At 38.6% G+C, this 11,368-nt stretch overlaps 1 protein-coding gene across 1 annotated transcript; it reads left to right on the plus strand.

Moving 5' to 3' along the window:
• Positions 1 to 1,188: 1,188 nt before the first annotated feature.
• RSL24D1 (ribosomal L24 domain containing 1) lies at positions 1,189 to 9,842 on the plus strand. Its single transcript, XM_068696136.1, has 6 exons — positions 1,189 to 1,347; positions 4,425 to 4,538; positions 5,950 to 6,022; positions 6,762 to 6,825; positions 7,315 to 7,400; positions 8,783 to 9,842. The coding sequence occupies exons 1-6, from the start codon at positions 1,267 to 1,269 to the stop codon at positions 8,854 to 8,856; spliced, it is 492 nt and encodes a 163-aa protein (XP_068552237.1). The 5' UTR covers positions 1,189 to 1,266; the 3' UTR covers positions 8,857 to 9,842.
• The last annotated feature ends 1,526 nt before the right edge of the window (positions 9,843 to 11,368 follow it).

Here is an 11,368-nt window from a genome sequence, read left to right on the forward strand (position 1 = left end):
TCCTTGTAAATGCTTGTAGTATCACTGCTCTCATATCCCATCTGTCTGTTGGGGGTGTTGGTGATGGTCTGCAATTCACTGTGCTGCAATCGTAGAAGCCGCTAAAAACATCACACTGTATGGTACTTTGCCTGGAGTGAGCTTTCTTCAGTGAAATAAATACAACTGGGGCAGGATTAGGGCAGTCACAGGGGCAGGAACCTCAAACTAATCACACTGAAAACAAATGACTGCATTTGCATAGCAGCCCTAGGCCGAGGCAATCTTGTTTAATGCTTTTTGGTTTTGCCTCTAGCTGTGAACTTGATGTCTTCATAGCTTCCCTCATACAACTGCTTTGTGTATGTGTCTCTAGCTTTTCTTCCTATCACCTGGGTTGCTGTCTTCTGTCACAGCCACCGAGCCTTCCCTCGGGCAGGCAGCGTGCGGCTGGCTGCTGGCTTACACAGCCCTGGCCTGCTCCTTGTCTGGGAGGCCGTGCTGAGCTGCTGGTCCTGAGGGCTGGGCGTTCAGTACCAGCCACAAGCCATGCTCTAGCAAGTCATCCTCCTGCCATAGGATGTGGCTGAGGCCCTTCAGAAAGATTGGAGCCAAGTTCCGTGCTGATAAGGTTGGTGTCGCTACTGCTCTGAATCCGTTTTTATTCCTTCTATCTTTTTAATACAACCCCAGGCTGGCTGACTTTTTTGTTGCCCTACAAGCACGTGCCCTACAGGCATGTGCGATTCAACACATGAAGTTTTCACCAAATGTTCAGGTAGTTTTAAAGGGAGAAGCAGGAACTGCGGTGTTGGAGCTTTACATAACGAAGAGATTTCAGATGCTGAGTGGAGACAGCACCCTAGGACTGACGATGAGAGAGGAGACCCGTTCTGGGTTTCAAGGGCACGGGAAGGGACAGGACCAAGCTTCTCTCTGTGCCAGTACCCGCGCAGGAGGGATGGAAGGGGCGAGGGGTTATTTCTGTTCTGAAGGGGGACTGCGTGCCTCAGGAAGGGGGAGTCCCCTGGGAAAGTGCGAAGAGCGCTGATTTTAAAAACCGAAGTACAGTGAAGTGCAAACAGTGCTTATTAAACAGCTCAGTTGTTCATGGTTTTATTAGCTCCCGTTGCTGCGGCCGCTCTGTGGCGGAGGCCGGGGCCTGGCTGCGGGCGCTGTGCCCCCGCCTGCCCACCGGGGGGCGCCGCCGTCCCCTCACGGCGCGGCGGCCGGGGCCTTCCGGGGAGCCGGGCGCCATCTTCCGCCGGGGCGGGCAGGGCCGCGGCCATGCGCATCGAGAAGTGCTACTTCTGCTCCGGGCCCATCTACCCGGGACACGGCGTCGTCTTCGTGCGCAACGACTGCAAGGTACGGGGCGGCCTGGCCCGGGCCTCGGGACGGGGCCTGCTGGCTGCCGGCTGGGCTGGGCCGGGCCCGGCGCGGGGCGAGGCTCGCACGCGGCGCCTGCTGCCGGGGCCCGGCCCCTGCCGGCCCAGTCACGGCTCCTGGGGGCTGGATGTGAAAAAAGGGGTAAAAAAAGGTCGTGGGAGGCGATTGCTGAAGGTCTTATACGTGCTATTTTCTTTAGAAGCGATTACGGGTAACGGGTGTGATTTTCCGTGCATTTAAGAGAAGTTTGAGCCCCGGTCTGTGTGGCAGCGAGCACAGGGTACTTCGGGGGTGGGCAGCTTCTTGGGCGCCGAGGGACTCCAGATGGTGATGGGGTTATGGTTTTTTCTTTCCCTTTCTTGCCTCGTTGTCATTTTGCTACTTTTTGACTGGAAAATGTCAGCTGGATGTGGGACTGCTTCCAGTGGGTTGGGGCTGGGTTGTCCATAGCTCAGCAGCTTGCTGCGTAATTTCAGTACTAGTTTAAGTGAAATTTCAAGCATCAGTAGTAAAGTTTCTTTTATGCATCTTTGACAGGCCTGAAAACGCCACCTGGATGAACATAAGTGGCTTCCATGGCTAGCCGGGGCAGGTGCCTCAAACGAGTCTAGCAGAATGTAGCTATAAAATGAAATACAACCTTTTGTTCCATAGCTACCTTCAGAGAGCTGGGGGTGGCCGTGGGATCCAGATATAAACCACGGATTGAACTAAGTGATAGTGAAATACATACAAACAACTTAATGAAAAAATGTTTTGTTCCAGATTGGTTCTTGTGACCCTATGATGGCCATAGCCATTGGTAATTGGTAAAGGCGCCATAACAACTTTAGAATTAAATAAGTTATGCCTGGCCACGTAAAGAGGAGACCTAGCACATGACAGCGAGTATTTCATGACCAGAATAAAAGTGATATTTTCTCAGTGGCAACTTCTGTGTGTACTTTATTTCATGATGTAATCGTGCAGTTAGTTAAACGGCATTGGGAACCCACTTGTTAAGCAGCTGTCTGGTTATTCTTTGCTTCTCTGTCAATTACAGAGGATGAGATTGATGCTACCAGCTTGCACCAAATATTTAATGTTGTCCTTTTTCTTACAAACCTTGACTTAAAGTATTCCAAATGAACTATGTAGGCTATTTAAATAAAATACAGCAGCAATTTTGAAAATATCGGTCATTTGCAATTTAAGATCACTGTGTGGAATGAATGATTTTATAAGATTTTTCATTAAATATGAATCTATTAATTAATAGCATTTAAACTCCGGAACCTTAAAGGTCTTTCCAATGGGACTTTAATATTAAAGACTAATCTCTTAATTGTTTACTTTGAATATTCAGCCATTTTTTCTGGTTGTTTTTCAGTCCAGTACCTAGTGGGAAACTAGGGTTAAGCTATTATGCATCATTAACTAGAAGAACACAGTTTAATTTGAATGAACTTTGGCAATTCTTTATGTGTTGGATTTTGCAGATTATATTTGGAGTAGTAGAGCAAAAACCCAAAGCATTCTCAATTATTTTTGTAGATGAGTGAAATAACTGTACATTGCAACATGTAGAAATCTGTAGAATATATGGGGAAAAAAAGGAGCAAGGAAAAAAAAGGAAAAATGGTCGGTTGGAATACTTTGGTTTGTGCTTTAATTGCTTTCAGTAAATTCAGTCCAAGGCATTATGATATGCTCAGCACTCCTCTTGAGTGGTGATCTTTAAAGTTTAAAACTGTGATCCAAAAGACAGGTATTTCTGTGCGTGTACTACATTGAAAAATATTATATGAGAGGTATGAGGATTTCTTCTTGTCAGGATGGCACTGTATGTAAAAAGCGTTGACAGGTATAGAAAATTATTTATTCACAGTACATGTTTGGTTTTATAGCTATTTTGGCAGATGATAAATAAAACCCAGCCAAGTTGTGAGGATTTTAATCAGCTTAACTGTATGTTGTATATGTCACTGACAGCTGTGAAAATGACTTTATAAAGAAGAAACAAGAACAGTGCTTGAAATTGTTTGTTTTATAAGCAAAAACTTTATGAAAGAAACAAAACTAGTCGTGTAATTATGGGAGATTACTTTTATATATCCTCACTGTGCTATTCTCTTCTCTTTCTAAATTGAAGTGGTTTCCAACTTTTTTTTGTAGTCAGTTGTCACTTGGGAGGATGACTTCAGACATTGGGGGATCTAGCATCTTCCTTACATCTTGCTTCTGCCCCCATTGCTTTTTCACTATGTCATGATGCAAGAAGTATCATTATGCTTTATTATTTGGGAGCTGCTGATGAGGATACCAATCTGGTTCTTAGATGCCAAATTGTACTGAGTCTCTTAGGTTGCCGAACTTAATTGCAGCAGTCCTTCATGTAATGAAACTTGCTGTAGCTGAATGTTGCACTGAGAGTGAAACAAATTAATAAATATATATGATAAAGCAGGTGTGTTTAGTTTTCCTGTACAGGGTTCTGCTGAAATGTAACACAAACACTAAGTTCTGAAAGAGTGCTCTTTTTGTGTGCCCTAACAAGGTTTGTGCATGTTTATTTCATTAAGACTCTGAGTTTAGTCTGGTTGGGTTCCAGAGACGCCATAGGTGGTGTATGCATGCCTTAGTGTATAGTAACAGCAATGTGAACTCTGGAAGAATGTCTGAAAAAATCATGTCTGAAATTTAACTACTCCACCAAAAGCTTAGTGTGGTAGGGTTAAGCACTACGTGTATTAGCAATTATTGCTCGCCCAGCTACAGTCTCTCACCTTTTTTCCTGTTTCTGCATCACAGTTATTACAGACAAAAATCTGCAAAATAGAGGTAATACTTGCCTATAAGCTGGTAATTTGCTAAAATATTATACTATCATTGAGAATGATTAAAAAAACAGCCACCGTCACATAGTTGCTTAATAGCGACATTTGAAATAAGACTGAAATCTAAAAGATCTGTGTCATTTTCAATGAGCTATATTGTTAAGAGAAACGCCACTGTTTGATACCCTGTTTGCAATTGGGCGGGAATAACATGATTTGACTTTTTTCTTTTTTTCCAAGATATTTAGATTCTGCAAATCAAAATGTCACAAAAACTTCAAGAAGAAGCGGAATCCAAGAAAGATCAGATGGACCAAAGCGTTCCGGAAAGCAGCTGGCAAAGAATTGACAGTGGTAAGGAGATGAACTTCTTATGCTACACTTTACACTAACTCATCAAAACTGCAGTAAGCTAGCCTTTTCCACTTCTGAACACATTAGGTTAACTAGTAGCATGTTTTATTGTTTAGTTAGATGAGCACCAGGGATGGAGTTACTGTAGAAAAGAGGATTTCCTTGAGGGTGAGCTATTCATATGGTTTGACTATAACATTGAACTTCATGTTTCAGCTTCTGTGTGAAAGCTGGTTGCGTATATCCCCAATGCATGCAAAATCCAAGGCATGCTTTTTCCATCTGTAAATCTTCTGCTCTGTGAATGTAGACCTTTGGTAATTGTATTTCTTCACAATCTGGTTTACAGTAAGAAGTCTCTCTATATAAACACCAAAGTTACCTTTGGAAATCTCCTTAATGCCTACAGTATATAGGGAAAGTCTTTGCATAGATAGGAATGTTTCAAAAAGAGTGTATGAGAACTTAAGATGGTTAAAAAGAAAAGACAAATTTACTTCAGTGTTAAAAATACTAAGTACTCATATTTTACAGGACTGTCCTTAAGTAATAAATGTTGCCAGGTGGTTGTTCACGAAGTATTTCTGAAGGACTGGCTTATTCTTCCCCTTTTGCCCTTAGAGTGACTGAGGACACTGATGTTATGTCCTGTCACACTTGGAATTTAGAAGATTTTTTTGGCCAGTGTTTTTTTTTTTTTTTTTTTGTACATTTTGATGCTATGCCATGGTAAAGGCTAGTATTTGTTTCATAATGGAGCAAAGTTTGTGAGTCTGTGTGCCATTTCTTGCTACTACATATTGTAGCTCTCATTGAAACTGTCTTTACATGAAGTGAAGATTAAAACTCTGCTTTACAGTTAGAAAAGAAAAAAAAAAAAGAGCCTGTGGGTAAGGAAAAATCTTCAGATAAAACTAGTGCAAAAATAATTATGTCTAGCAGAAAAAAAACACCTCTCATCAGCCCACCCCCAAACCCTACAGTGTCATCAATTGAAATATTTCACCATTTCAAATGATTTTCTATTGTTATGATATTCTTACAATGAAATAACGTTTCTTGAACTGTTTCAGAATTCTGGGCTGTTGAATAATGACTACACATTTTGCCTTCTACCTGTCTAGTCTACTCTGTAGTTCCTACTTCACTTTAGAACTTTTCTGTTCCCTTTGTCTTATTAAAAAGAAAATAGTCAAAGGAGATGGTTTGGTAAATAGTTCTTTTCAGGCAAATCACTGTGGCATTTGAGACTTTGAGGTCAAACACTAATATGTGCCCTCATGGTCTAGTAATCTGTAAATGTATTTAAAATACAGGAATCGAGAATATTAATAGTTGAGTGCTACAATAAGAATGTATTGATCTAAATATGCTTCTGTATATAATCTGTATTTACTTTTTCTTAATACAGGATAATTCATTTGAATTTGAAAAACGTAGAAATGAGCCAGTGAAATACCAGAGAGAGTTGTGGAACAAGACTGGTGAGTCATGTTAGAAAAAGAACAAAAGAGTAACTGTGAGGAGTGAACTTCTTTACATGAACATGTTTTCAGGAGACTACGTAGAATAGTTGCTCTCTCTAATGATTGTTCTTGGAAATTACCGGAGTCGTGACCAAATTCTTAGGTGTGGGGCTGTTATGAGTGGGTATGAGGTTTTGCTTGATTTTATTCTATTTATTTATTTATTTATTTTCAGAAACTGTTTAGAAAACCAGGTGTAGCATTACTGGATTTTGAATTGTTATCTTTGAAAAAGCCTTGGTTGTTCTCCAGAATTTTAAGAGGCTCCCAGTGTAAGCCTCTTTATACTAATACCATTGTTTGTTCCCATTCATTCTGCTTTAGCTTGTTTCATAAATAATATAAATGATATAAAATGGAAGAGTTACTTTGTAAGTTAGGGGGGAATGCCAGAAAGGGGAAGATGGTGACTTGCATCTGATTTCAAATAGAGTAAGAGGCTTTTCTTGTGATGCTTAACTGTAGAAAATGTACGTAGGCATAAAAGTGAAACCATTAATAAGTTTTAAAATATAATTCATTATTATACAAAAAATTCTGTTCCCTTTGAAGAAGGAAGAACTTCTATGCAATATGAGTTCCCTCTGTTGTAGAGGTTTCATATTATGGAGTACTGGTAGTGTTGCTCTGTAAAATAGCATGTATTTTCAACTGTATCTATGTAAGCACTTTAACAGCAACTTCTGCTTTGTTTCAGTTGATGCAATGAAGAGAGTGGAGGAAATCAAGCAAAAACGCCAAGCTAGGTTTATTATGAACAGGTGAGGAGAAGCATTTGTATTACAGGAGCTCTTGCAGATCTGTACTAGACAGTCAGTCTTTCCAGAAAAATAACAATTAGGAGTTTTAAATGTTTATTTGCTTTGTTACATATACGTGTACAGTAGTCCAAGTGATGAGGTAAAATAGTTTGAGTGGAGTCTGCTGTGCTACCTAACTACTATGCTATATAGGCTGTCAAAGAAAATGTAGCTTTTATACGTGCAATTGTAATAGTGGTATTTCATTATTTGTAGCTTGGATTTCCAGATTTAAACACATTTCTGATAAGAGCTGATAGTGTTGGCTTTCTGATTTTGAATCCGTTATGTAGTTAAATAGGTTTTCAAATAGTTTTTATATTTATTTGCTTACAGTCAGAGTTACTTAACACTTATATACCTTTAGCTAAATACGTGTGTCATGGATTAAACAGAAAACATCCACCACCTCTTAAAAGGTAATTTAATTTAATGTCCCCTATCCTCCAGATTAAAGAAGAACAAAGAATTGCAGAAGGCAGAAGATATCAAAGAAGTCAAACAGAATATCCACCTTCTTCGTGCTCCACATGCAGGTAAGAACTTGATTTACCTGGTTTGTGTATACTCTTAAGAGTATACAATTTTGTGATGAATATTGATCTTTTTTTAGTATGACTTACCCTACTCATCAATAATCTTATGTTTTTTTTTTTTTTTTTTTTTTTTAAACAATTAAATTGACTATTGAATGTGAAGTATAGCTCTTGTCATGAAATGTGAGCAATATTATCTTTGTTCTGAATCAAACATACCTTTTTGCTTATTTGGTCTTGCATTTATCCCTTCTTACTGCAGTGTTTTCATTTTATTGCACTTAATACCTGGTACTTTCAGAACTGCAAATCTCTCAATCAGTGTATTTATATAAGTCTTCCCTTTGAATTGAATCATTTGAACTCAACAGCCAGTCACATTAATTAATATAAAATACATGAGATTTTTTTTGTTGTTATCTAATTGTGGAAATGTAGCTTTTTTATGTAGTTCACTGTGTGAACTTACATAAGAATACTGTTTCTGGAATATAATCCTAACTTTTTTTGATATAATGGTAATTCTGCTAATTTTGACTAAAAACTCTGTCTAGTACAGATAAAATATTGTATATTCTTTGTCAGTGAACTGAGTTTTTAAGTTAGCTTTGAGTTGCAGATACCTATTCCTCCTAAATTTTCTGATTTCCAAACATCTTATTGAAAGTACTATTTTGTGTTAGATCATGTTGAGAAAAACAGATTATAAAGTACAGCTAATGGAACACAGTGATAGAGAGAATTTAAAAAAAAAACAACCAACACTTATATCCATTAGTTCTTGTTCTATAAAAATTACTAATGACCTTGTCTCAGTTGGAGGTAGGTTACTGTATTAGATGTTAACTATAAATGTGTTATGTTTTTTCCATTTCTGTTTGTTATGTACAAATCTTAAGACTGTAGCTATGTGAAACAGACTTTTGTTAGGATATATTTATGCTTAATTTTTTGTTTGCTTTTTAGCTTTGCTTATGCTAAGGGAATGATGCACACTAATGTGCATTTGTTTCTCAGACAGCAGAAGTTTCCTTTTCAGTGTATTGCATTAAAGAGCAGAAACAAATGTCAGTCCTGGATTTTTTTTCAATTTGGTAGCATTATTAAGAGGTAACATTATTGCCATCCAACACACCATTCAGGACAGCTTAAATCTTTTTGCTAGCTACATAAGTGGAAAAATACGTTGACTTCATTTTAGACTTTTGCATAAAAACTGTATCAGCTGTTCTATTACAGCAATTCTATAATTTTTGTTGATGATGGAGGTTAACAATAAATAATATTCAGCTTGGTGGGTTTACTGTTAAACAACTGCTTAATATATTCAGGTTGTTTTGCCTGTTGAGACATCTTGAATTTAATATTTCTTTGTTTTGAAGGCAAACCAAAACAGCTGGAAGAGAAAATGGTGCAGAAGCTACAAGAGGATGTGGATATGGAAGAAGCCTCTTAAAATGCTTGTATCTTTTATTGTCATCTCTTCAGCAGTTAACAATTGCTTACTGCTTCACCTGGCATCGTTCAGAGCTATGCTTACAGTTGAAGAAAAATACATTTTAATAAACAGTGGCTGTTACAGTTTGGATGATTTTTGTTATAAAAAATAATATGAATAATGGTTTGGGCAGTACTTTGGTTATCTAAGTGGAGAAAACCTTGTCAGCAGGATGAAAAATAAAGCATATTATTTGAGATAGTGTGTTCTTTCTTACCTAGAAAGAAAGTGTACTTTTCCTTTTCCCTGATAACTCAAGGAGTAAAAGATGTTGGCACTAGACTTATTGTGCCTATTCTTCTGTAGCAGTGAAAGCAGATAAAAATGTATTTTAATGGTTACGAGGTGGGGCAGGGTGTATTATTTTTATTCAGTGCCATGCAGAAATTTGTTTTCACTCTGGTCATTGGGAACGTTTTTCAGTTTGTTATGAATGCAAATTATTTTTGTTTCATCTCCTCTTTAAGTCAACTTCCTCCAAATTACAGTGCAATTGACATTAAACCTGGCAAAGCTAACATTGATGTAGCACTGGCTGCTATTTGGAAAATAATAATGGTGGTAGCATCTGGTCTGAAGTTTGAACCACCATTCTTCTGAGCTACTGAAATTCAAATCTGACATGTAATCAAGCTGATTAAGATGCTGAATAAATTATGCTTCTGACTGTTTTTACCTAATACTCAGGATTATTTTGACAGAAAGGAAGCTCATGTTAAACATAGGTATTTTGCGTATTGTGATGGTATTTATTCAGTGTATCATCAGTAGAGATAAGTTCACTGCTTTTTTAAAACTGCATACAGTTTATCTACAACATTGTGATAAGAGAAACTTTCTGAAAACATTTAAAATAGCATTTACTTCTATGTCAGTGATGATTTCCCCGAAAAATAATTATTAGTACATATTCAAATCTGGAATAAACTATATCAACTCATAAACTTCCTCATATCTATTGTGTACTTTTTTTGTGATGTGGCCTGTTTTACCAAAATACTTGATGTCATCAATCCTTGAAGTGGGATACTAAAATCTCATTACAGATTTTTTTTTTTTTAAACTGAATTTAAAGAGTTAAAGTTCAGTGTGTGTTAAGTTTTAATTTTCTGCAAAAATAGTAATTAAATTTGTGCTAAGCAGAGAAATCAGGTGGGATTCACCACCTGTTTTGCAGTATGTATGAAAAAAAATCTCTTCGTACAAGGGCTTTTTTTAAATTAAAAGACTTATGCTACATAGTGTCTGCATTTTTTCTGTCCACTTATCTGTAAATGAACTGCACTACGTAGGACACCTGTTTGTTTACCTGTGGGATTGATTGTTAACTCTTTCCTATGAATGTCCGTCAGTGAAGTGGTCATTGTACAGTAGCTGAGAAAAACCTTTTGGGGAGCACACTGCAATGTAGGTCCTAAGCATCCTGCCAGTTGTATGAGTTTAATCTGTGTGCCTCTTTCTATCCAACGGTGTGAATTGGAAGCAAGGGCTCGTTGAAAGTCAATGCTGGAGCTGTCCGTCGTTGTGCAGGTATGCCATTTTCCTCAGGAGTGGAGACTGGAAGCCTGCTGTGAACACCATGTGACTATGTGGGATATAAGTGAATAGTTAGAAAATAAAATTGTCTTGGGTAACGCTTTTCTACTTCAACTGTTTAGCTTGGATGCTGGCTTGTGGAAGTGTGCAGTCATGTGGAGTCCGGGAGCTCTCACCCGACTCCTCCCTGTGGGGTTCAGGGAGCCCTGGGACTAGTTATAGCACTGTCTAAAGTGCAGAGATACCTTTATAGATCTGTTAGCAAATTTTACTCTTTTTTATGTGTGTGGCTATTGTCTGAAGCCTTGCTGGTCAGCAGTTCCTTGTGGGGCGCCATTTCTGCCACGCCTGGTAAGCCCGTGGCCTGCACTGAGTGACACCTTGCTAGGAATAATAATTTCAGTTCTTGTGGAATGCTAAATTAGTGGGAGATGGGTACAAGTGTGCATTTCAGTGTATTAGGCTGTTTATCACATGTGGGTCTGCTGCCAAAGATGGAGGAACAGCGCTGCAGCACCTGTGCCAGGTGGGTGGGGCAGCTCCTGAGGTAACTGCCCCAAAATGGCTGCCACGTGCCTGCAGAGGGTGCGGGCCTGCTCCTCTGAGCTGCGTTTTGCCAGAGGGCATCTCAATGTTTTTGCAAGAAGTAAGATCTGGAGATGCTTCTTTTTACTCATGGTCTTTGGTTTGGTGGTTCTTTGATTCTTCAGTTGTGTGTGTAATCTCTTGGGTTTTGGTGAAATTTTGATTCCAAGCCAGAGAACTACAAAATATGTAAGTGGTGGGTAGTGGGGGAGGTTTCTTCTTCTCTTGTTTTGCTTGCTTTTATTTTCAAGTCTCCCTGTTAGTCTTTCCTTTGCAAGTACTGACTAAAAGTGTTAAAAAACAAAACAAAACAAACAAACAAACAAAACCCAGTTTTCTCTATAATCAA

The sequence above is a fragment of the Anas acuta genome, chromosome 12 (assembly GCF_963932015.1).
Source record: "Anas acuta chromosome 12, bAnaAcu1.1, whole genome shotgun sequence".
Taxonomy (NCBI): domain Eukaryota; kingdom Metazoa; phylum Chordata; class Aves; order Anseriformes; family Anatidae; genus Anas; species Anas acuta.

What these genes read in the sequence shown, in the direction of transcription:
- RSL24D1 (XM_068696136.1), top strand. Translation starts at nt 1,267, where the DNA reads ATGCGCATCGAGAAGTGCTACTTCTGCTCCGGGCCCATCTACCCGGGA. An exon ending in CTGGCAAAGAATTGACAGTG is followed by an intron (nt 4,539 to 5,949) that starts GTAAGGAGATGA and finishes TTCTTAATACAG; the next exon opens with GATAATTCATTTGAATTTGA. An exon ending in GCTAGGTTTATTATGAACAG is followed by an intron (nt 6,826 to 7,314) that starts GTGAGGAGAAGC and finishes CCTATCCTCCAG; the next exon opens with ATTAAAGAAGAACAAAGAAT.